General features: G+C 38.8%; 1 protein-coding gene across 4 annotated transcripts in view; it reads left to right on the top strand.

The window, feature by feature from the left end:
* TAF2 (TATA-box binding protein associated factor 2) overlaps nt 1-21,586 on the top strand; it is a 78,862-nt gene that overhangs the window by 9,510 nt on the left and 47,766 nt on the right. For 3 of the 4 annotated variants that reach the window (XM_020872154.2, XM_070477466.1, XM_070477467.1), the window contains exons 4-10: nt 8,839-8,957; nt 10,719-10,860; nt 12,070-12,301; nt 14,564-14,748; nt 15,719-15,832; nt 16,980-17,079; nt 18,844-18,929. In XM_020872154.2, coding sequence (XP_020727813.2) covers nt 8,839-8,957; nt 10,719-10,860; nt 12,070-12,301; nt 14,564-14,748; nt 15,719-15,832; nt 16,980-17,079; nt 18,844-18,929 — 978 coding nt within the window. Of the gene's footprint in view, nt 1-8,838; nt 8,958-10,718; nt 10,861-12,069; nt 12,302-14,563; nt 14,749-15,718; nt 15,833-16,979; nt 17,080-18,843; nt 18,930-21,586 lie in introns of those variants that run through there. The other variant, XM_020872155.2, reaches the window with a different exon arrangement.

Below are 21,586 nucleotides of genomic sequence, written 5' to 3'. Positions count from 1 at the left end.
CTCTTTTTAACATTTTACTTGATTGTGCCCCAGTAACATTTGTGCTGATTTAAATACTGTCAAGTACATTTGAAGGCAGTTGTTTTTTCAAAGTTTTGATAGCATGCATTGATAGCATTGCATTATATCGTCTCTTTGATTCTCAGTATTTGGGGATAGAGTGCCCTAAACTATAAACTCTTTTCTTGTTTTTTTAGTCACGATGCTATTTTAACCAGTCTAGAGGTGTTGAGCATCATGTGTTAGGTTTCTCTACACCTTGTACGGTGTTGCACAGCTTCCCCAAACCCACTGTCCCGTGTGATACTCGTCGCCCCTTGTGAAGTGGAAAGGCCTCATTGTATCCTTCTAACTGACCAGCTAGGAGCCTGAGCTTCATCCTGTGCTTTCCCCATCATGACGTCAGTTACAGTCTGTGCCAGTTACTAGTTTAATTGTCTGAATTCACTGCTTTCCAGTGAGCTCCATGAGAATAAGGCTCAGACTTCAGACCTGCCTTGTGCATTGCTGTTTCCTCAGAGGCTGGCACATCACCTGGCATTCAGCAGGGATTTGTATGAGTGAAGGAATGAATGAATTGCCCCAGGGATGCAGACCAAGGTCCCAGGTCGCCTGCCCTCCCATCTAACCAGGGTTCTTAAAGAACGTTAGGACGCGGAGAGCACCGGAGGTCACTGAAGCAGGCCCCTCCCGGGAGCTGCTCTCTGCACCATCTCCACAGGAAGCGCGGGCTCCTGCAGTTGACGTACCGGGCTCTGTTTTGGGTGTACAGCAGGGTGAGTCTGTCACACAGGTGTCCAGTCTTTGAGCTGCTTTCCCCGTGGAGGCTGTGACAGAGTAGAGTTTAGGTCTCTGATGACAGGGTAGGAAGCTTCTCCATCTGCTGGTCACAAAACACAGCATCTGCACAGCCACCTTACCAGTTGTTCCAGGTGCTCCGGTTTCAAGGAAGGAAATCTGACAGTGCAGTGACAGGAACACTGGACTCCAGATCTGTTGAGGAAGCAAGCTTTACTTGGTTAATTTTGAGGTGATGATATCCCCTAAAGCTTTTCTCCAGTGATAGGGAATATGCCTCATCACCTTTAGTGTTATAAAGAAAGAAAAGGGAGTCATAGAGGAGAGTGTTTTCGAAGGTTAAGTTGGGAAAGTGGAAAGGATGGAATATATTTAAACTTGTCTTTTCAGTAGCACCACCATGTTTTAGCCATGGTCACTTAATAAGTACTCAGGACAACCCCTGCTTTTCTGCCTGGCTCTAGAATCCTGTTTACTTTTTAAGAGAGATGCCAGTTGTTTTTGTTGGTGTTTGTTTATTGTCTGACTTGTTCGTAAGAGGGTTTGAGATTGGTTTTAGAATTTTATTGGACAATAGTTTTTTAAAGTAGCTAATGAAATTAGCATCAAGAGTGAAAAAAGTGTAGGATGGTGTGTATCACACTAAGTTACTAGAGGAAAACTGTAGGTTTGGTTTTGAGATTTCTGGTTACCATATGAAAGAGGGAAATGCTATTGTTTGTAAGATTCCTAAAACATAAGACAGAAGCATACCAATGGTTCAGAAGAAATACTGTTTAGCAGTTAAGATGTGAAAATGATCTCTGTGATGATGATATTTATTTTTAAAGAAGACTTTGTTCACAGGTAGTTAAGGTGTGAAAATGATCTCTTGTGATGATGTTGTTTATCTTTAAAGAAGACTTTGGGAAGGATAGGTAGTTAAAATCTTTAGCATGTCCCTAGATACTTACACCACCTTTCTTGTTTCCAGAGTAACTCTCATTGTTGAATGAAGCAATAAAATTTCTACTAAAGCTGAAGCAGAAATGAAATAGTAGATTTGAAATTGAAAATTAAACTTAAAATTCGGTTAAATTTGATCTTGGGTACATACTGGAATGTCCTAACACTCAAAGAAGTAATATGCTACTTCATCACATTTTCTTCTTATTTGTTTTACAGTTAAGGTGCCAGACCCTCCTATTTTTAATGGCAAGAGTATGCTTACCTCGGTTGAGATTTAGCACCTTTGAACTGCAGGGTGAATATAAGGGAGGGAAACATTTAGACAAGAGATTCAAAGGCATTTCTTCCTATTTTACCCAAGTGAACATTAGCTGACTTGTTAACTTACCTGCCCTGGCAATTAGAAACCCTGTTGGTTATATAACATATGTAAGACTTCTCCCTCTCTGTCTGTCTCTGGCTTATTGTCTGCCAGGAAAATAAGCACTTGAAGTTTCTCCAAACATATTTTATATTTATCTTACATTGTAGATGTAGTTTGCTTCCGTAGATGCTATGTCTCCTTGGTGGCGTTTTCTTTGTTTTTGTTTGCTACATTTCTTCTTAGAAAAGGGAAATGTAGGTTATTACCAGAGATTGTTTCTGTGCATGAGTAGCGTACAGTGGCTGATGTGTCTCCTCCCTGTTTCTTTCCCTTCCATAGGTAGGGTTTGCTACCTTGAGAAAAGTTTTTTTATTTTACTTGAAAATTCTCCACTTTCCTAAGTTTCAGGAATCAATTTAGTTCCTGCCTCCTGTCTTCATTTCCACTGAGGAGTGGCAGTAGAAATAAAGCTAACTTAAGATAGAAATGAAGTAACTATTGAGTGATGGGAGCAGTTTTTAAAGTGATTAGAATTGATTTTTTAATTCCTTTTTTTAGATTTTCTAAGTCCTGTATATATTTTTTCAGTCCTGTACTTTAATATAGACATCTGTGTAGAGAGATTTTAAATGTTACTGTTTTACTGATATCATATGGTAGAAGTGGTTGATTCCTTTATTTATGGTTAGATAATATGGATTGTTTTATATTTTAACTCATCCACAATGCCTCACATGCAGTTGTTTTAGGAGTATTGCTTGGCATTAAGTTGTCATAATGGAGAGAACTTTGGGGTTTGTTTAGTCAAAACTTCAAGAGGAATTTTTCCCTATATTGTTCCGCCTTCTGTTGAGCTCACTGTTTTTTAAAGCACCCTTTTCATTACTTCTGAATGTTAGAAAGTTGTTTATTACATTGAGTTAGTCTGTTTTGCTATAATGTTCAGAAACTTATCCTAATTTAAAATTGTTTTCCTGTAAGTTTTCTCTTTTCCAGTCTGTCGCATCTCAGTACTCAGTCATTCCTCTTGGAAAACTGTTTCCAGATTTGCTAACAGTTCCCTCTGCTGCTCTCTGAATACTCTGGTTTGACGTTGTGTTTTCTTACATGTGATAACCCTGTGACTAAACAGGGAGCTTCTCATTTGGACTTCCTGTAATCGCACGCGCAGCAGGAGAGCCGTTGTGTTCTTATCTGTACTCAGCGTTTCTGGTGACCTGACACTCATCAGCCTTCTCAAAGTGGTGTCGTTCCCTTGCTAAGTTGTGTCCAACTCTTTTCAACCTCGGGGACTCCAGGCTTCTCCATGCTCTACTCTTTCCTGGAGTTTGCTCAAATTCGTGTCCATTGAATTGGCGATGCTATCTACCCATCTCATTCTCTGCCACCACCTTCTCCTTTTGCCTTTAGCCTTCCCAAGCATCAGTATCTTTTCCAGTGAGTCACTTCTTCGAGTCAGGTGGCCAAAGTATTGGAACTTTAGCTTCAGCAAGAGTCCTTCCAACGAATATTCAGGGTTGATTTCCTTTAGGAGTGATATATTTGCTCTCCTTGCAGTCCAAGGGAATCAAGAGTCTTCTTCAGCACCCCAGTTCGAAAGCATCAATCCTTCGGCACTCATCCTTCTGTGTGGATCACTCTCACGTTTGTACGTGACTACTGGAAAAGCCATAGCTTCGACTTGACAGCCCTTTGTCAGCTAAGTGATGTCTCTGCTGTTTAACGTGCTGTCTAGGTTTGCCATGGCTCTCCTTCCAAGGAGCAAGCGTCTTTTAATTTCATGGCATCAGTGATTTTAGAGCCAAAGAAAGTAAAATTTGTCACTGCTTCCACTTTTCCCCTTCTACTTGCCATGAAGTGACGGGACCAGATGCCATGATCTTAGTTTTCTGAATGTTGAGTTTCAAGCCAGCTTTTTCACTCTTCTCTTTCACCATCATCAAGAGGCTCTTTGCTTTCTACCATTAGAGAGGTGTCATCTGCAAATCTGAGGTTGTTATTTTTCCCGGCAATCTTGATTCCAGCTTGTGCTTCATCCAGCCCAGCATTTCTCATGATGTGCTCTGCATATAAGTTAAATAAGCAGGGTGGCAATGTACAGCCTTGTCATACTCCTTTCCCAGGTTTGAACCAGTGTGCTGTTCCACATCTGGTTCTAATTGTTGCTTCTTGACCTGCATACAGGTTTCTCAGGAGATAGATTTGATAGTCTGATATTCTCATCTCTTTAAGAATTTTCCATAATTTGTTTTGCTCCACAGAATCAAACGCTTTCAGGTAATCAGTGAAGCAGAAGTCAATGTTTTCTGGAATTGTCTTGCTTTTTTTTTCTATGATCCATCCGATGTAGGCAATTTGATCTTTGGTTCTTCTGCCTGTTTGAAACCCGGCTTACACATCTAGAAGTTCTTGGTTCACGTACTGCGGAAGCCTAACCTGGAGGATTTTGAGCATAATCTTGCTGGCAAGTGAAATGAGCGCAACTATACAGTAGTTTGAACATCTTTGACATTGCCTTTTTTGGGGATTAGAATGAAAACTGGTCTTTTCTAGTTCTGTGGCCACTGCCGAGTTTTCCAAATTTGCTAACGTATCAAGTGCAGCACTTTAACAACATCATCTTTTAGGATTTGAAATAACAGCTGGAATTCCATCACCTCCATCTTTTTTCATAGTAATGCTTTCTAAGGCCCATTTGACTTCCACTCCAGGATGTCTGGTTTTAGGTTAGTGACAACACCATCATGATTATCTGGGTCATTAAGACATTTTTTGTATAGCCACTGTAAATTCATTCAGGTTTGAACTTGTTATCAGTGAAATCCCCTAGGCTTTTTCATAGAAAAGCTTGTTAAGGTAGAGTTTTCTCTGAACAACCTTATTTCATGGCATCATATCAAATGTTTTTCTGATTATTTTTAAAAAGGCATCTTTATTTTATTTTTTGGTTGTGCCATGCAGTGTTCAGGATCTTAGTGTCCTGACCAGCGACCAAACCTGTGCCCCTTGCATGGGTAGCGTGAAGTCTTAACCACTGGACCACCAGGAACGTCCCTCATTTTTATTAATTTTGATATTGGTTCTGTTTCTGGAAAGTGAATTTTTCTGTCAGCCTTTTATTTATTTTATTTTGTATGTGAACTGTCAAAACTAAGGACAGAAGAAACAATTGAATGTTGATAAGAACATAGAGTAATTAATTCTCAGACACAGTTAATAGAAATGTAAATTGAGACCAAATGTATTTGTACTCTGTGACTGAAGAGTCTCACTCGTACATGTAAACCCAACATGTTCACCAGGAAGAAAGTACAGTGATGTTCTCAACAGCATCTGTAATAATCAGAACTGTAACTAACCTGAAAACCTGTCAGCAGTAGAATGGTAGATTCTCTCACTATTGGCACTCTAAAACTAATGAGACTGAATGACCGCCAGTTAGGTGCAGAGATGTGGGTGGATTTCACGGATTCAGTGTCGAATGGAACAAGTCACACCCAGAGGAAGGTGTGCTAGGCTGTCGACCTGCCCCGCTGCTGTCAGAACACTGGGTCACCCCGGCAGTGAGAGCGGGGCTCGGCCGGCGAGGACAGGAGGGCTCTGCGGCTGGGGAAGGGCTCGGCCCTTGTTCTGCGCTGCTGTGCCATTGGTTTTGTGAAAATTCATGGAGCTGTATACTTAGAGCACATACACTTTGCTGATGTAATGTATTTTGCTTTCATGAAGTTTTTTTTAAATGGAGATAAGGTTTACAAACAGTTGAATCTTAGGTTTTGCAGAATCTGCACATTCAGTTTTAAAAAGTACATGTTCTTGACAAAGAACAGATTATTTTAATTTAATGTAGATATTTGTAATTGGTTCTTGGAGAAAATTCTTTTGATTTCACCTTAATGTACTTGTTTTTCAATATCCTCTATAGCATTACTCCTCTTTAAGCTTTGTTCCCATAAGGAAGCCTGGGGACTGTGGTGGTTATAGGCCAGCGGTGTGTTAATATTTTACGGTCATTATCATTCTGAAAATTGAAAATACTTAAAATAATCTTGCCTTGTAATTTTTGGCTTTTATTAGGTTATTATGAAAGGAAACATGTTTGATTTGTATTATGAAAGGAAACACTAAAATCCAAGCCATGAGAAGATTGTTCCTCAAAACTGACTTTCCAATAGATTCCATTTATAATGACTCACCATTTTATTTGGACCACTTTACCTTGTCTCAGGAAATGAGGAGATTAAGTGAGAATAATTTTCCATTAAAAAAAAAAGAGTGGTTTAATATATAATGTTTAAATTTAGCTTTTTTGTAACAATGATTATTTTTAAACTTCACAAATAACTGGCTTTCAGATTTTGTGTTTTTGATATTTTATTGAAGAGAAGTTGCAACCTGTAGATGTCCAAAGTAGTCTTTAACTAGTAGAGTGTGTTAACTAAGTGCTGGTAAGGATGCAGAGCCACTGGCCCTTTCTTACATTGACGATGGGAACGCAGCGTGGCACAGCTGTTCTGGAAAACAGCTTAGCAGATTCTTGTAAAGCTGAACTTACAGTTGCCATATGACTCAGCAGTCCCACTCCTGTCTGTTTGTACTACAGAAATGAAAATTAAATTCACATAAAAACTGATACACAGTTGTTTGTAGCAGCTTTATTCCTAATGGCCAAGAGCTGGAGAGAACCCAGCTGTCTTTCAGTGGATGAGTGAGTAAACAGTGAACAATCTGTGGTGCGGTTGCTATAATAAGGGGCCGACTGTTGGTACATGTACACCTTAAATGAACTTCAAAGACATACTGAGTGAGATAAAAGCCAGCCTCAAAAATCCATTCTTAGGATTCCATGTATTTGGCACAAGGGACTTTGGGGGATGGTGGAACTGTTCTGTATCCCAGTTGTGGTAGGGGTTACTTATACACGTTAACATTTACAGAATTACATACCAAAGGGAGAAAGTTACTTTTACTGTATGATAATTAAAAGAGAAAAGATGGTATGTGAAAAAACATATATTTCTTTTTTATTGTGGTCCTGGAGTTTTTATACCCCTTATTTCACATGTTTATCTAACAGAAAGGCAGTGTTAAAAGTACCGAGAATTGGCGTAACTACTTTCAGAAGCTTGTATTTTGTGGCTTAAAGCCGTGGTTGGGATCCCCGCCTTCCTGGCTGGTAGAGAGCGGCAGGTGGGGCGGGGTGGCCTCTGGCGTGCGGACGGTGTGTTGGGATCCCCGCCTTCCTGGCTGGTGGAGAGCGGCAGGTGGGGCGGGGTGGCCTCTGGCGTGCGGACGGTGTCAGTGTGGTGTCTCCTCTAGTGGCTCTTCCTGCTTTGTCTCCCTCCCGTCCTTCTGCAGAGTGTATGAAAGCTGTCTCTTAACTCGCGAGGATTCATTCAGTTAGTGAAGTGCCGCCGACAGGCTCTGCGGCCCCGTCCAAGGGCGTGATGCCTGCGCACAGGTCACAGCAGCCTGTCTCACAGAATCGCGTCTGATCTTTCTTTCTTGCTCTTGCCATTCCTTGCCCTTTTTCTTTGTTCCATTTCCTCTGTGTTACTCTCACTGATTGCAGTGAGGACATGTGATTTGTGTGTGTATGAATGTATATGTATGTGAGTTACTTTATGGGAAAAAGTTAGAAAATCAGACGAGAACAGTGTTTTCATATTTGCATAAGTCTTCTGTTCATGACTTTCGTCCAGCGGGAAATAAGGCTAAGTACCCACTGAACGGGTGGCTCAGTGGGAAAGAATCCACCTGCAATGCAGGAGATGTGGGCTTGATCCCTGGCTCGGGAAGATCCGCTGGAGGAGGGCATGGCCACCCACTCGAGTTATTCTAGTCTGGAGAATCCCACGGACAGAGGAGCCTGCTGGGCTGTGGGGTTGCAAAGAGTGGGACACGGCTGAGCTACTAAGCCTGCCCATTAAAAGTCCCCTGCCTTCAGGGGACGTGACAGTGAACCACACAGATGCTCCCTCCTTCACTGCGCTCACACTGTCGTGTACTGTGGAGTGAGGAATTAATTCACATCCTGACTTGTTTTAAACATCTTGAATTTCTGTCAGATTATAAAGCTTGTTGAATCCATTCAAATTTTTGCCAATTAACTAAAGAATTAATTATTTTTTCAATTCTACCTGTATTCTTTACATTTGTATCAGGAAATTGTAGTGGCTTTGGTATTCTAAAATTAATGAAGGATGTGATAATCATAACAAACACATAGCATCAGTGAATAGACTGTATATGCCACTGCATCTGTTGTTGTTCAGTCAGTCATGTCCAACTCTTTGTGACTGCATGCACTGCAGCATCCAGGCCTCCCTGTCCATCACCAAAACTCATGACCATCGAGTCGGTGATGCCATCCAACTATCTCATCTTCTGTCATCCTCTTCTCCTGCCCTCAATCTTTCTCAGCACCAGAGTCTTTTCCAGTGAGTCAGCTCTTTGCATCAGGTGGCCAAAGTGTTGGAGCTTTAGCATCAGTCCTTTCAGTGAATATTCAGGGTTGATTTCCTTTAGGATTGACTGGTTTGGCCTTCTTGCACAAGTTTTTGTCCTGGGCAGTAAATCTACAGTTAACTTGGCTAAAAAGCATTCCTGTGATTTATGTAAGATGATATAATCCTTACAAACAAGTGGTGCCAAGTATTTAAGAAAACATTTGGTGAAATATGTGTCTTATTGTTAAGACTGGCTTTCTCTCTTCTTTCCCCTCTCCCCAGGAGAAATCTCAACTACTTTTCCAACGCTTATGCAGCTGCAGTTAGTGCTGTGGATCCTGATGCAGGGAACGGGGAGCTGTGCATCAAGGTTCCGTCAGAGTTGTGGAAACACGTCGATGGTAAAATATCAAGAATATATTGACTGTACAGTTAAATCATGTTGGATTCAGTAACTAAAAGCTTTTCATGAAAGTTTATGGTATTTAAATTATAGTCAGTTGAAATATACAGGAGTTGGAAGCTTTTTTTTTCTTAAAGATAACTGGCTAATAGGAAAACAGCAATCAGGCGCTGTGACAAAAAGCAACTCATTTCAATGTAGTTTTTAAAGTGAAAGTTATTTAAAAAAAACAAATGGATGGAATACTTTGTCAAGATTTGAGAACCCATATAATACTAAGTCAGTTTCGAATCACAGAGTTTTGTGAAAGGAAGGATCCTAAAGAATCATCTTATTCAGTTTCCTCCTGTCGCAGAAGAACAGTCTGATGTCTAAAGAGCATGAGTGACCTGCTGAATGTGACCGGTGAGGAGAGGAGCCAGGGCTAGAGCCTGGGGTCTCTAACACCCGCTCCGCACACTTTCATTGTTTCTAAGTCTTTCTTTGCCTGCATAAAGTTACAGCTGTTTTAATTATTATACATCTCTGCCTGCCTTTACTTTGCTGTATAAAATTAATCAAAACAAGGAAGTAAAGTACTTTGGTGGTTTTTTTTTTGCTTTTTTTGGATAGTTTCTGTGTGTGTAGTGGGGGGAGGAGTTTATGTTTTAGAGATACTGCCTAGTTTAGGGGAAAGGCATGGAAGGTCATCATCATATATTCAGGGATTGGAGAAAGTCCATATTGTTGTCATGTTCTGGGGGAAATTAACAGAAACATGTTTTTAATCTTGTGGATGATGTGTGTGTGTGTGTGTGTGTGTGTGCGCGCGCGTGCTCAGCTGTGTGCGACTCTTCGCAGCCCGTGCACTGAGGCCCACCAGGCCCCTCTGTCTGTGGGTTCCCGAGCGAGAGCGCTGAGGTGCACCGCCCCTTTGCTCCTCCAGGGGGTCTCCAGACCCAAGGGCTGAACCCTACTGAACCGCGTCTCCTGCACCGGCAGGCGGGTTCCACCACTGAGCCACCTGGGAAGCCCAGTCTTGGGAAGGCAGTGCATATTTATTGCTTAGAAATAAACTGTAATGAATAATGCTGCATAATGTAAATTCTTGGGTAATCCTTCCCACCTACCCCACTCCCTGCTCCTACTCCTCAGAGTCACAAGTAGGATTAACAGGATTTGTGGGAGTGTAGTAAGTGAACAAACTTGAAAAGTAAGTTTTGAATGCGGTCTGGAAGGCCATAAGTGTCCTAGGTGGTAGTTTTGAACTTTTCTTTTGGCAGTATAGCATTGTCAGAAACTGAGAAGAGAATGTGGTATGATCTGTGTTTTGAGAGCCCACAGCTCGCAGTGACTAGAGTTGAGTGGAGATAAGGGCACCAGTCCCTGGTGCCTCAGCTGGTAAAGAATCCGCCTGCAATGCGGGAGACCTGGGTTCAGTCCCTGGGTTGGGAAGATCCCCTGGAGGAGGGAATGGCAACCCACTCCAGTATTCTGGCCTGGAGAATTCCATGGAGTATAGTCCCTGGGGTTGCAAAGAGTCGGACACGACTGAGCGACTTTCACACTTGCGCTAGGACACCAATACAAGCAGGTTGTTGAGTTCCTGTAGGCCAAGGGATGGTAAAAACCTGCATCAGGTTAAATAGTGTGGCTTTTTTAGGTAAAACTCAACCTTTGATTCCCACTTTATGTTCAGTGTAAGTCTTTACCCTTATTATATCGACCACTGTTACCTAATATATAGTTGTATATCTGTGTGTTTGTTTATTTGTTGCAGAGTTAAAGGTCCTAAAGATACACATCAATTTTTCTTTGGATCAGCCAAAAGGAGGTCTGCACTTTGTGGTACCCAGTGTAGAGGGAAGCATGGCCGAGAGAGGTGCTCATGTGTTCTCTTGTGGGTATCAGAACTCCACAAGGTAGATGACTCATTCTTATGCATTATAGTTGATTGCATATATATATATATATATATATATATATATGCAGTACAGGTATTTAGTGTCAGATGAGAAGTATGAACCTGATCCCCAGCTGCTTTTCCCTCTTCGGAATCTTATTCCTTTAATCATTCCTCCTCAGTCCTGTCCTCCCTCCTCTCCTCTTCAAATCTGCTGTTCTAAAGTCATCTCAATTCTTTTATTTTTTAAACTTTTGTATTGAAGTAAAACAACATACAGAGAATTAATGAATTGTAAATAGAAAGCTTGGTACATTTTCAAAGTGAACAGCTTCCTGTAATTCCTACTCACATCAAGAAAAAGAGCGGTAGCATTATCAGCATTGCAGAATCACCGCGTCTACCCCCTTCCATTCACTGCTTCTCCTGATAGCCTGAGAAATAACCTCCATCCTGAGCTCCAAAATGCCATAGATTAGTTGCACCTAGTTTTGAACTTTATTAAGTGGAATCATACGTGTCATGCTCTTTATATCTGCCTTTCTTCGTGTAACTGTGATAGTGAGATGTACCTTTATTGTTCCATGTAACTATAGTTCATTCTCTTAGCTCTGTAGTTAACCACATTATTGAAATATTTTGTTTTCAGACTATTAACTCCTCCAAGCCAGGGATATTGTCTTATCAGTCTTTGTATTTCAGTAACAGGTACTGACCCTGACACATAGTAAAACCTGATCTGAGTAGAACATTGAATAGAAATTTAGTGTCTGGTTTTGTCGGCACTGTTTGAGTTTATACAGTGCACCACGTACTCCAGAGAAGCGGTTTCCTGATGTATGGAATGGATTCTGGATATTGTATTTTTTAAAACTTTATTGTAAGCATTTTTTGCTCCTGAAAATGAATGCTACATAAAAACTGAATATACAAGTAAAAATTATTTTTAATTAAAAAATCAGAAACTCAGACTTGCTTAACTTCTTTTCAGGGTTTAAACTGGAGGTACCACATGATATATTTTATTAATATTGCCAAGTAATGTTTGGAGACAGGGCTGTATCTTTAATCCCATTCTTTCAGGTTGCTCAGTAAAAAGCATTAGTGCACAGAGAGCTAAAAAAATTTTTTTTGTATGCATTCTGTAAATGTTAAAATTCCTTATATGTGGGAGGAACAACGTAGGTTACATTTTCAACGTTTTCTGTACTGTTGATCTTTTTTCTAGATTTTGGTTCCCATGTGTTGATTCATACTCTGAATTGTGTACGTGGAAATTAGAGTTTACAGTGGATGCCGCCATGGTAGCAGTTTCCAATGGAGATTTGGTGGAGACCGTGTATACCCATGACATGAGGAAAAAGACCTTCCATTACATGCTTACCATTCCGACATCTGCGTCAAACATCTCCTTGGCCATTGGACCTTTTGAAATCCTTGTAGATCCATATATGCACGAGGTAAACTGTGGCTTCTTGCTCCCTCCTCTCCTACTCTTTCAAGCTTGATCAGGAGAATATGAGTAAAATACCAAGTTTTTCTTAATTCTTTTTTCAGCTATGAGAACTCTCACTAGAGAGAAAGGTTTTTTATTCTGAAGTGTGTAATGATATCAACTCTTTTTAAATTTTCGTATTTTTTTCATCAGAGGGCTTAGTGTTCCAAAAGAGCTTCAAGTAACTTGGTTAGAATATTGGTCAATTTCTATAACTGATTCTATTAAAGAACTACTATGAGTTTATGAATGTTCTGGATCCCTCTCCAGAACCTGAATATTGCAGTTTCAGAACTAAAAAGCAGGATTAATCCTCACTTCAGCATGTGTAGAGGGAAGAGAAACGGTAAGGCAGGCAGGACTGGCGCTCACCGAGGTTTCCCCCAGGCTCCCCCGCATGTCTGACCATAAGCCAGGGACCAGTCGACAAGCCCTGTCGTAGTGCTGTGCGGCCTCCTTACGCATCACGTTTCTGTTGGGTATAAAGTGATTCATTGGTTATCGACCCGCATGGTCTCTGTGTTGGTTTAAAGCAACATTTGAATGAATCCCTTAATTCACAAGGTTTGTAAAATCACTCACGGAAAATATTCAAGATGTTTTATGAATGGTTTGCTTTTGGTGTCTTAACAATGACTCTTAAAAGTGTATTCACTGATAAGATGCAGTGAATGTTACCATTTTTGGTAAATGATCAACTTTAAAATCAAAATTTGATTAGTACCTGCTTCGTATTTTGGAAGAGTTTTTGTTTTCCCACTGAGCCATTGGATGGGAGAAAGGTAAATGTCAGTCAAGAAGTATTTTTCTTAAATACTTAAAGCCTGTGACTTAGTCTTTCTCTCTCAAATAAAGTTTCTCTTGTATTATCAGTAGACTTGCTATCATGTAGTTTTGTCTAAAAGTGAGTCTTTTTGATGAATAGTATTTTCTTTTTTGTTTGTGTACCAGTAAGTGCTCATCACAGTGCAGTTTGGGCCCTGATCACTAGTAATCCATACATGCTCATCCTTCATTTACGGTAGTCTCTAATCTGTTCTTTCATAATGTTGTTAGAAGAGTAGTTTTTTATTAAATGTTAAAAACTTTCCTTGCCTCCACATCCTGCAGTTATCAGATCTGTTTAGCATGGCTAAACATCAAGAGCATCTAGAATTTGACCCTAATATTCCTTTCTAGCTTTTTCCTCATTTCTTTCCTATTTATGTTTGTTCAACATAGTTTACTTATATTTTTTCCAACCAAACCATATCTTTTCCTGTCTTTGACTCCATTTGCAGTGTCCACTTTTCCTGTCCATATGTGTCAAACTTTTGTCCAGTTCAAAAAGATTAGCTCAGATTTAGTCTTCATAAAAGCTTTCTGGATCATTTTGGTCAGAGTGCCTGCATGCCCAGTTGCTTAGTCTTGTCTAGTTGTTTGTAAGCTCATGGACTGTAGCCCACCAGGCTTCTCTGTCCATGGGAGTCACTAGGTGAGAATCCTGGAGTGGGTTGCCATTCCCTCCTCCAGGGGATCTTTCTGATCCAGGGATCAAACCCATGTCTCCTGCATTGGCAGGCGTTCTTTAGCACTGAGCCACCTGAGGAGCCTGCTGGTAGAGTGATGATGTCACTTTTGATGTTATTCTTACGGCACAGAATCGTCATAAGGGACAGGAAAACAGTATGTGATGATTGCGTGTTTGTGCCCAAAATGGGATGTAGTGAAAGAAAGTCAGCACTATTATTTCTATTGCTGGTGTTTCTTAGCTCCTCACTACCAATAAGCCTTCCTGAAGCTTTCATGTTGTTCTGTGTGTGTTCTGAAGATAGGCAGCTTTTAATTATACAGGACGGTACTGTGATGTGCAGTGTTCACTAGGTTAGGTTTATGAGTAAAAGGCAGGTTTATAGTAAGCCTTGGAAATTTAGATTATTTTTGTTCTGTATGCATATGCAGAAGAAACTTTTAATTTGTAACCAAAGTTATATTTTCATTGGATCTAAGCATTTCATAGACATAAAATCTACCATGAATTTAATTCTGATGCATTGACTATTTCATAAACATAATAACAGTAGTCACTAATTTCATACCAGTGTTTTATCTCAGTGCCATGAATTTGTTGGGAAAATGGGGGGAGGGGAGGGACTTAAATGCTGCTTCATTTATAATTGAGATATTTAGGAAATTTAAGATGTAAGTTAACTCTTATTTAATGATCTTCCCTGCTTTTTGTTTTTAGGTTACTCATTTTTGTTTACCTCAGCTTCTTCCATTGCTTAAACATACCACATCATATCTTCATGAAGTTTTTGAATTTTATGAAGAAATTCTTACATGTCGATACCCATATTCCTGTTTTAAGACTGTATTCATTGATGAGGCTTATGTTGAAGTGGCTGCTTATGCTTCCATGAGCATTTTTAGGTCTGTATCCAAATTTGAAATGACTAAATTAGGTTCATGATGTGAAGGTTATTTATTTTATGATCATTTTTAAGATGCATTTTGAACTTTCCCCCTTTAATTTAGCTATGAATGATTTTGTAGAAATACTGTGTTTTCAAAATTTTTAAATGTAGAAAAGCATAAAGAAAATTTCAAAATAGCCCAAAAGACTCATATTATCTTTATCCAGAATTATCTGCTGTTAATACTTTACATCTTTGTTTTAGTCTCTTTTCTGCTTATGCACTTAAACAAATATACAAAGTACTATATGGATATTTAGTGGGGTTTTTGTCCTAGCACCATATAAAAATTTACTAATATCATCAGAAATTTGTATATAAAAAAATAAGGAGGAAAAACCTTATTTTCTTTTTTCTCTTACCCACTTTATCTCCCTCCCTTCTTTTATTCCTTGAAAAGCTCCAAATTTGGAGGTTTTATGTCTCAGGATCAGTAATTGTTTTTTCTGGGTCTATTTTCTCTTCTATAAAATGTACATAATAGTAGTGTTCCTGCATTCTTCAGAGTGGTTAGAAGATCTGATGGGTCAGTATATTTGAAAGTAAATATTATAGGACAAAAAGTTAGTAGTATTGTTAGGAAAAGATTTTTGAAATTAGAAGGACCCCCCCCTTGTAAAAGGACTAGGCTCTGATGAACATACCAATTTCTGATTGCTGCTGCCACTGCCTAGCCCCCAAAAAGAATATTTATATTTTTCATGGAAATCAGTGGAGAACATTACAATCCTTACTTTAAACAAAAGTTACTAAAATACGGATTTCAGCTAAAATTTGAAAAGACGTGAAGGCTCTTGGGGAAAGTATTCTGGTTTTTCTCTGTTTTATCTTAATTGAATTCTATCATTTTAAAAGTGTGATTATTTTATCTTGAGTGTTTATTTATTTCTTGGTTATAATTACCTGTCTGCTCTTTGAAATTCCAGCACTAATTTGCTGCACAGTGCTATGATCATAGATGAGACACCTTTGACCAGAAGGTGTTTAGCCCAGTCTTTGGCCCAGCAGTTTTTTGGATGTTTCATATCCAGAATGTCTTGGTGAGTAATTTCAAAGTTTACAAGTCCTGAGAAGAATCAGAAGTTTATTTTTATTTTCTTTTCCTGCATTGTAAGTTGAACTTTGTTCTAACTGCAGATAATTAACAGACACTATTCTGTATATGTTTAAAGAAAAGTAATGAGTATAAATTTCATCCTAAATTTTTGGCCATTTCCTCAAAATATCAGTATAATCGGTTCAATAATTTTCAGTAAGAATAAGGTAAGAACTTTGATAGGAGCAGCCCCTTAAAGAGCTGAGTAAGCACTGTAGACAGCAGGGCTTGAACGCACAGAGAGCTGTAGGCGGGATTCTGGTGTCAGTTCTCAGTTCAGTGGTGGTATGCAGGGGAAAACAGTGATCCCCTGCAGTACTGGCAATGGGTAGGGGTTTCCTGCTAGTGCCTAGTTTTGTACTAATTTACTTGAAAATGTGAGAAATAAAATACTTTTTGTTTTCTTTCTGACTAACTTAAGATAAATTTGAAGAAACAGACAAAATTCCCTTAAGATTATAACCTAGGATTATAACATATTGATAGTATGTAAGTCTTGATTTCTTTTTATTTTTCTTTCTGGAGGGTGAAGGACAGAGGGTAAGGCCTCTTAATTTATCATTTCCTAAGGCACATAGTTTCGCTAAAGAATAGTCTCTGGAACATGTAGACAAAATGTCTGAATGAATGAATAGATAAACATGAGTATATACATGAATGAATGGTGTCATTGTCTTTCCTCTTAAGAAACTAAGAAGTAAGTGGTTAAACTTCAGGTCTTAGGGTACCGCTAACAATTATGCATGGGGCTGGCAGTACTAGGGTGTGGACTTTGCAGAACTGAGCCCTGTGGTCCTGGCTTCATGCCCGCGGTTCCTCAGGAGCAGACGGCCTGGATAGACTTGGACCTGAGGGAGGAGCTCAGAGGAAGCACAGAGGAGCCTGGGGCGGTGCAAGGGACGGGCAAGGAGCACGCGGCCAGAGGAAGGGGGAGAGCCAAATAGTTCAGTGACTTTTATTTGCTTTAAAAAGGCAGAGAAGTACTTGCTATGCTTGTTCTGTTATCTGAAGAATTCTTATTATTAAAATAATAAAGTTTATTATGTTTTATTTCTATTAAAAAATATATTGTTATTTGGCTTTTTGCTTAGGTCTGATGAATGGGTATTGAAAGGAATTTCTGGTTATATTTATGGTCTTTGGATGAAAAAAACTTTTGGTGTTAATGAATACCGCCACTGGATTAAAGAGGTAAAAGCAGCTGGATCCATTTATCTACGTAGAAGTCAATAAGACATGTTTGTGTTCTCCAGAGTTTGCTTTATTTTTAATAACTATAAAATACTTACTGTTAATTGAAAGCCCTTGATTTCTTCCGAAAAAAATGAGAATCTATCTATTTTATCTAGTTTCTGTTGCCATTGTTAGCCTCCAAAGACTTGCTAAGAATGAGAATATTTAAGCTCCTTAAATATCAATTCAGCTGTTAGATATATTTCTGCTCCTCATAGTAATGATTTTTAGTGTAATTCTGTGACTTTAATGTAACATCTAAGGGCTTCCCAGGTGGTGCTAGCGGTAAAGAATCCTCTTGCCAGTGCAGGAGACACACGTGATGCGGGTTCAACCCCTGGGCCAGGAAGATCCCCTGAAGTAGAAAATGGCAACCCACTCCAGTATCCTTGCCTGAAAATTCCATGGACAGAGGAGCCGTGCTTTCTAAATTTGTTTAGACTTAGAACCCAGATTCTGGAGTCAGTTTGCTTTTCATTTTGCTTTTATTCACTTCCAGGCTTTATGATTTTGGTTAACCTTCCCATGCCTCTTGTATCAGGAGCGTAAGTTGGAGTAGCATCTACGTCGTGGACAGGAACTAGAGGCATCGTACATGTGTGTGTGTGTAGTACCCAGGTCACAGGACGCATCACTGGACACTGGCTGGTCCTGCACCACATTTACCTTCTCTGTCGTTTTCGCATCTTTTCCCATTATTTAAAGATTTTGGCCAAACAGAAAAAAAATCAGTTGTATTTTGCCCAGCCCGTTCTGTTCATATGCATTTTATTATCATGTTTATCTTCTCCCTTCTCAGTTGGAAAAACTTTAGCCTTTAATAGCCTCATTAAATATACCCTTTTTATCCTCCCTCTTTTCTCATTTTATATACATTGGTCATCTAAACCTAAACTCAAGTAAGTTAAAAAGTAATTGTAAAAAATTTCAAACACTGAGAATTATGAAAGAATCCATATATCTAGAACTGGACAAGTCCGTTTTTTAAAACTATTAACCAAGGGGGAGGTGTGACCTACAGCATGCATGGTATTCCAGGCACTGTTACAGACATTTTGTAAATAATAACCATCTTAAACTTCCTAACTACTCTGTCATCATTTGCATTTTACAGATAAGGAAACTGACACAAAGAGAAGTTATTTGGCCAAAGTTATACAGCTAGTGAGCAGTAGAGCCGGGCTGCGAACCTGGCCTTTCACTCCCTCACTGTGGTTTTTGCACTTCTCTGTACTGCTTGTGTACTCTCTGAACTAGTAATAGATTTTCAGCATAGTTATGGTGTCTCTTTTTTCCACTGAAACTTTTTTTTTCATCTTGACCTGTGTCACATTAGAGAAAAGTAGAGTTTTAAAATTGTGGATTCCTGACATAATTTTATCCCTATTTGTTTTTACTTGCTTAAATCCTCCCCCAGAAGCAAAATACAGAGAAGGAAGAGAGAAATTGGAGAACAGGTCAGAAAGGTTGGGAAGAACCAGCAGGAAAAGTTGCTGGGCTGCCGGCCATCCCTGAGGCCCCACAGGAGAGACGGCTGTTTGGCCCCGTCACTCAGCCAGCTGTGTAGTCTGCCTTGTTTATAAGAGCATAACTACTCTCCAAATACATTTCATTTACTTTCGGAAATTTACATTCTGATTCCAGGAAATTAGAAATCACAGCTTAGTTCTAAAATTTAATATGTAAAATAATGCTGACTGGCCCCTGTTTTTACATCCTTAGGAGCTGGACAGAATAGTGGCGTACGAACTGAAAACTGGTGGAGTTTTATTACATCCCATATTTGGTGGAGGAAAAGAGAAGGATAAGTATGTTTATTGTTCAGAGATGATATTACAAACTTTGCTTTATGAGATTTGTCTTACAATCACTTTTGTGTGTAATGAGGCCCATATGGGCCACAGAAGTAGTCTATCCTGAGACCACAGATACTGGTAATATTCTTATTACTCCTTTCACTACTGCTGCATGTGGTGGCTGTAGATGGATTTAAACATTCAGAAAAAACTTTAAAAAAGCAATGCTTTTTTTCTTTTTTCATGTTAATTTCCTAATACTAATATTAATATATCATACTGCTCTCATAGAAATTTAAAAATAATGGAACAGGTATTTTGCTTATGTATCACTGATTAATTTTTTAAGTCTAAGTAGATGATTTCATCATCAACACAGCCTACCTATACCTGTTTATCTAAATGGCCAACTATCTAGACACTTATTTATTCTTCCCTTTTATTTCCTTCTCTTTTTTTCTGTTTCTTAAGTCACTGTAAAGGAAATAGCCATTTATAGCAACACAGTGGTGCTGGCAGGAATTCTTATTTGTCCTAGGATCCATAAATTCCCTAATGGAATATGAACTGAATTGGATGGGAAATTGTTTCTGTATTTCTACTAACCATTAACTGGAATTTTATGTTTCCTTTAATTATAAATGTAGATAACAGACAGTGCTGTGACTTTGCCAATAGTAGAAATCATGGATGTCTTCCTATCACGTTTTAATTGTTAGCAGATATATTGAGATATGTTTTACACTCGTTACATTAGATTTGCAACAGTAGACCACTGCTAGATCTTGTTATTTAATGTATTAGTAAACTAGCACATATATTGGTAATGTTGTAGTTTTTAAAAATATTTTGATAGCTGTATTTCATTATAATTGGTTTCCTTTGTAAAGTTGCATATTTTCTGTTCATTTAAAGGCAGTTTTTCTCTTGTAATCTGCAGGATTAATGAGGCTACCGAAGTGTCTAAAAGTACAACAAAGGTTAAGAAACTGGAATTTGTTCACCAGTAGTCTTTTCTTTTGTTGAAGCGTGGTCACTGAGACACGATTAAGTCAGTGGGAAGGCATAGGAGTTTGGAGTTAAAGAAACTTGGATTTTTATAGTTACTGATTTTTGTGAGCTAAGAAAATTATATAGCCTTTCCAAGTGTGTGTGTATTTTAATGTGTCCAACAGTGATGATCTGCCTTAATCATACTGATTGCAAGGGTTACTTGAAATGAAGCTTTAAACATAGTGTGCACTCATTCAAATGTTAGCTCCTTTCACTTTCTCCTTTTGACTGCCTGCCCTTTGGCAGTTTCCTGGTGTGCAATTAGAGCCTCCCATTGTGTGCAAGTATTGTTCACACTGAATGTTTTAGGTTGTTCTGCCCATTTATTTAGTTCTTTCTGTATGTTTGGTTTTCAAAATTTATGTGTAAAAAGTAGCAGATGAATGCATGCTCTTTGAGGACATTCAAAACAGTACAGTTTATAAGCTTGTGGAATAAAAAGGAAAAGATCCTCCTTAGCCCTCTTTTACCACGTCTCACTCCTACCACTTCCTCTCCTTGGAGATAACCGTGATTATAAATTTGGTGTATTGTCCTCCAGACCTCTTTTTTTTGGCTTTTATGTGTATATGGCAGTCACAGAGTATAATTTAATTATGCATATTACTATACACTTTTCTTTTTTAAGAAGATGAATCTATCTGTATTTTGGCGAGCGCTCCATGGGACTGCACGTTAGCTCTTGCTGTTGTTGCTCAGTTGCTTAGTTGTGTCTGACTCTGCCATCCTGTGGACTCCAACACGCCAGGCTCAGTGCAGTTCTCCAAGGCAAGAATCCTGGACTGAGCTGCCATTTCCTTCTCCAGGGGATCTTCTGGACCAGGGGTTGAACCCACTTTTCCTGCGTTGGCAGGCGGATTTCTTACCACTGAGCCACCTAGGAAGCCATACATGAATTTAGTTTGTTCTGTTTGCATGCTGTATATAGTATTCCATGATACCTTGGAGTTAATGTAACCTTTTTCATATTGCTGTGCATAAGCTCAGAAGTAATAAGTGAAGTTTAAAAGTAATTTTTCAAATATCAATTTAGCACATATTTTAAATTTCAATATGCTGTGTATTTTAAGGAAGCGTAATGACTATTCTTACATACTGATTGTGAGAGAATAATTTGGTAACACTAATTTTGAAGGGTAATTTGTTCGTAGCAATCGAAATTCTAAAATGGGTAATTTTTAGATTCAGCTGTTCAATTTCTGCTATCATATAGAAATTATTCTTCTAGATATTTGCCATAGAGAAGTACTTGCATATGTATTAAAAGATAGTCACTGTAGCATTATTTGAAATAGTAAAAAAGTGTAAACACTTCAAATTTTCATGTATGTCATAAATCTTTTCTGCCGACTGTGCCTTTCTTTTACTGATAATCTCTTTCATCATGTCAGAATTTTTCATTTTTACATGGTCAATCTGGTCTTTATGGCCTCTGGATTTTATATTTTTCCTTATGAAGATTTTTCCCATCCCAAAATTATGAAAAGAAAATTTTTTCCTTTATTTTTTTCTAGTACTTTTATCATCATTTTTGTTTTAGATATATGATCCACCTTGAGTGGTTTTTTGTGTATGCTTTAACCTGGGGAATGTTGATTGGAATTGCATTGATTGTA

This window comes from Odocoileus virginianus, chromosome 15 (assembly GCF_023699985.2).
Source record: "Odocoileus virginianus isolate 20LAN1187 ecotype Illinois chromosome 15, Ovbor_1.2, whole genome shotgun sequence".
Classification (NCBI taxonomy): Eukaryota; Metazoa; Chordata; class Mammalia; order Artiodactyla; family Cervidae; genus Odocoileus; species Odocoileus virginianus.
This window is presented reverse-complemented; position numbering and strand designations above follow the sequence as displayed.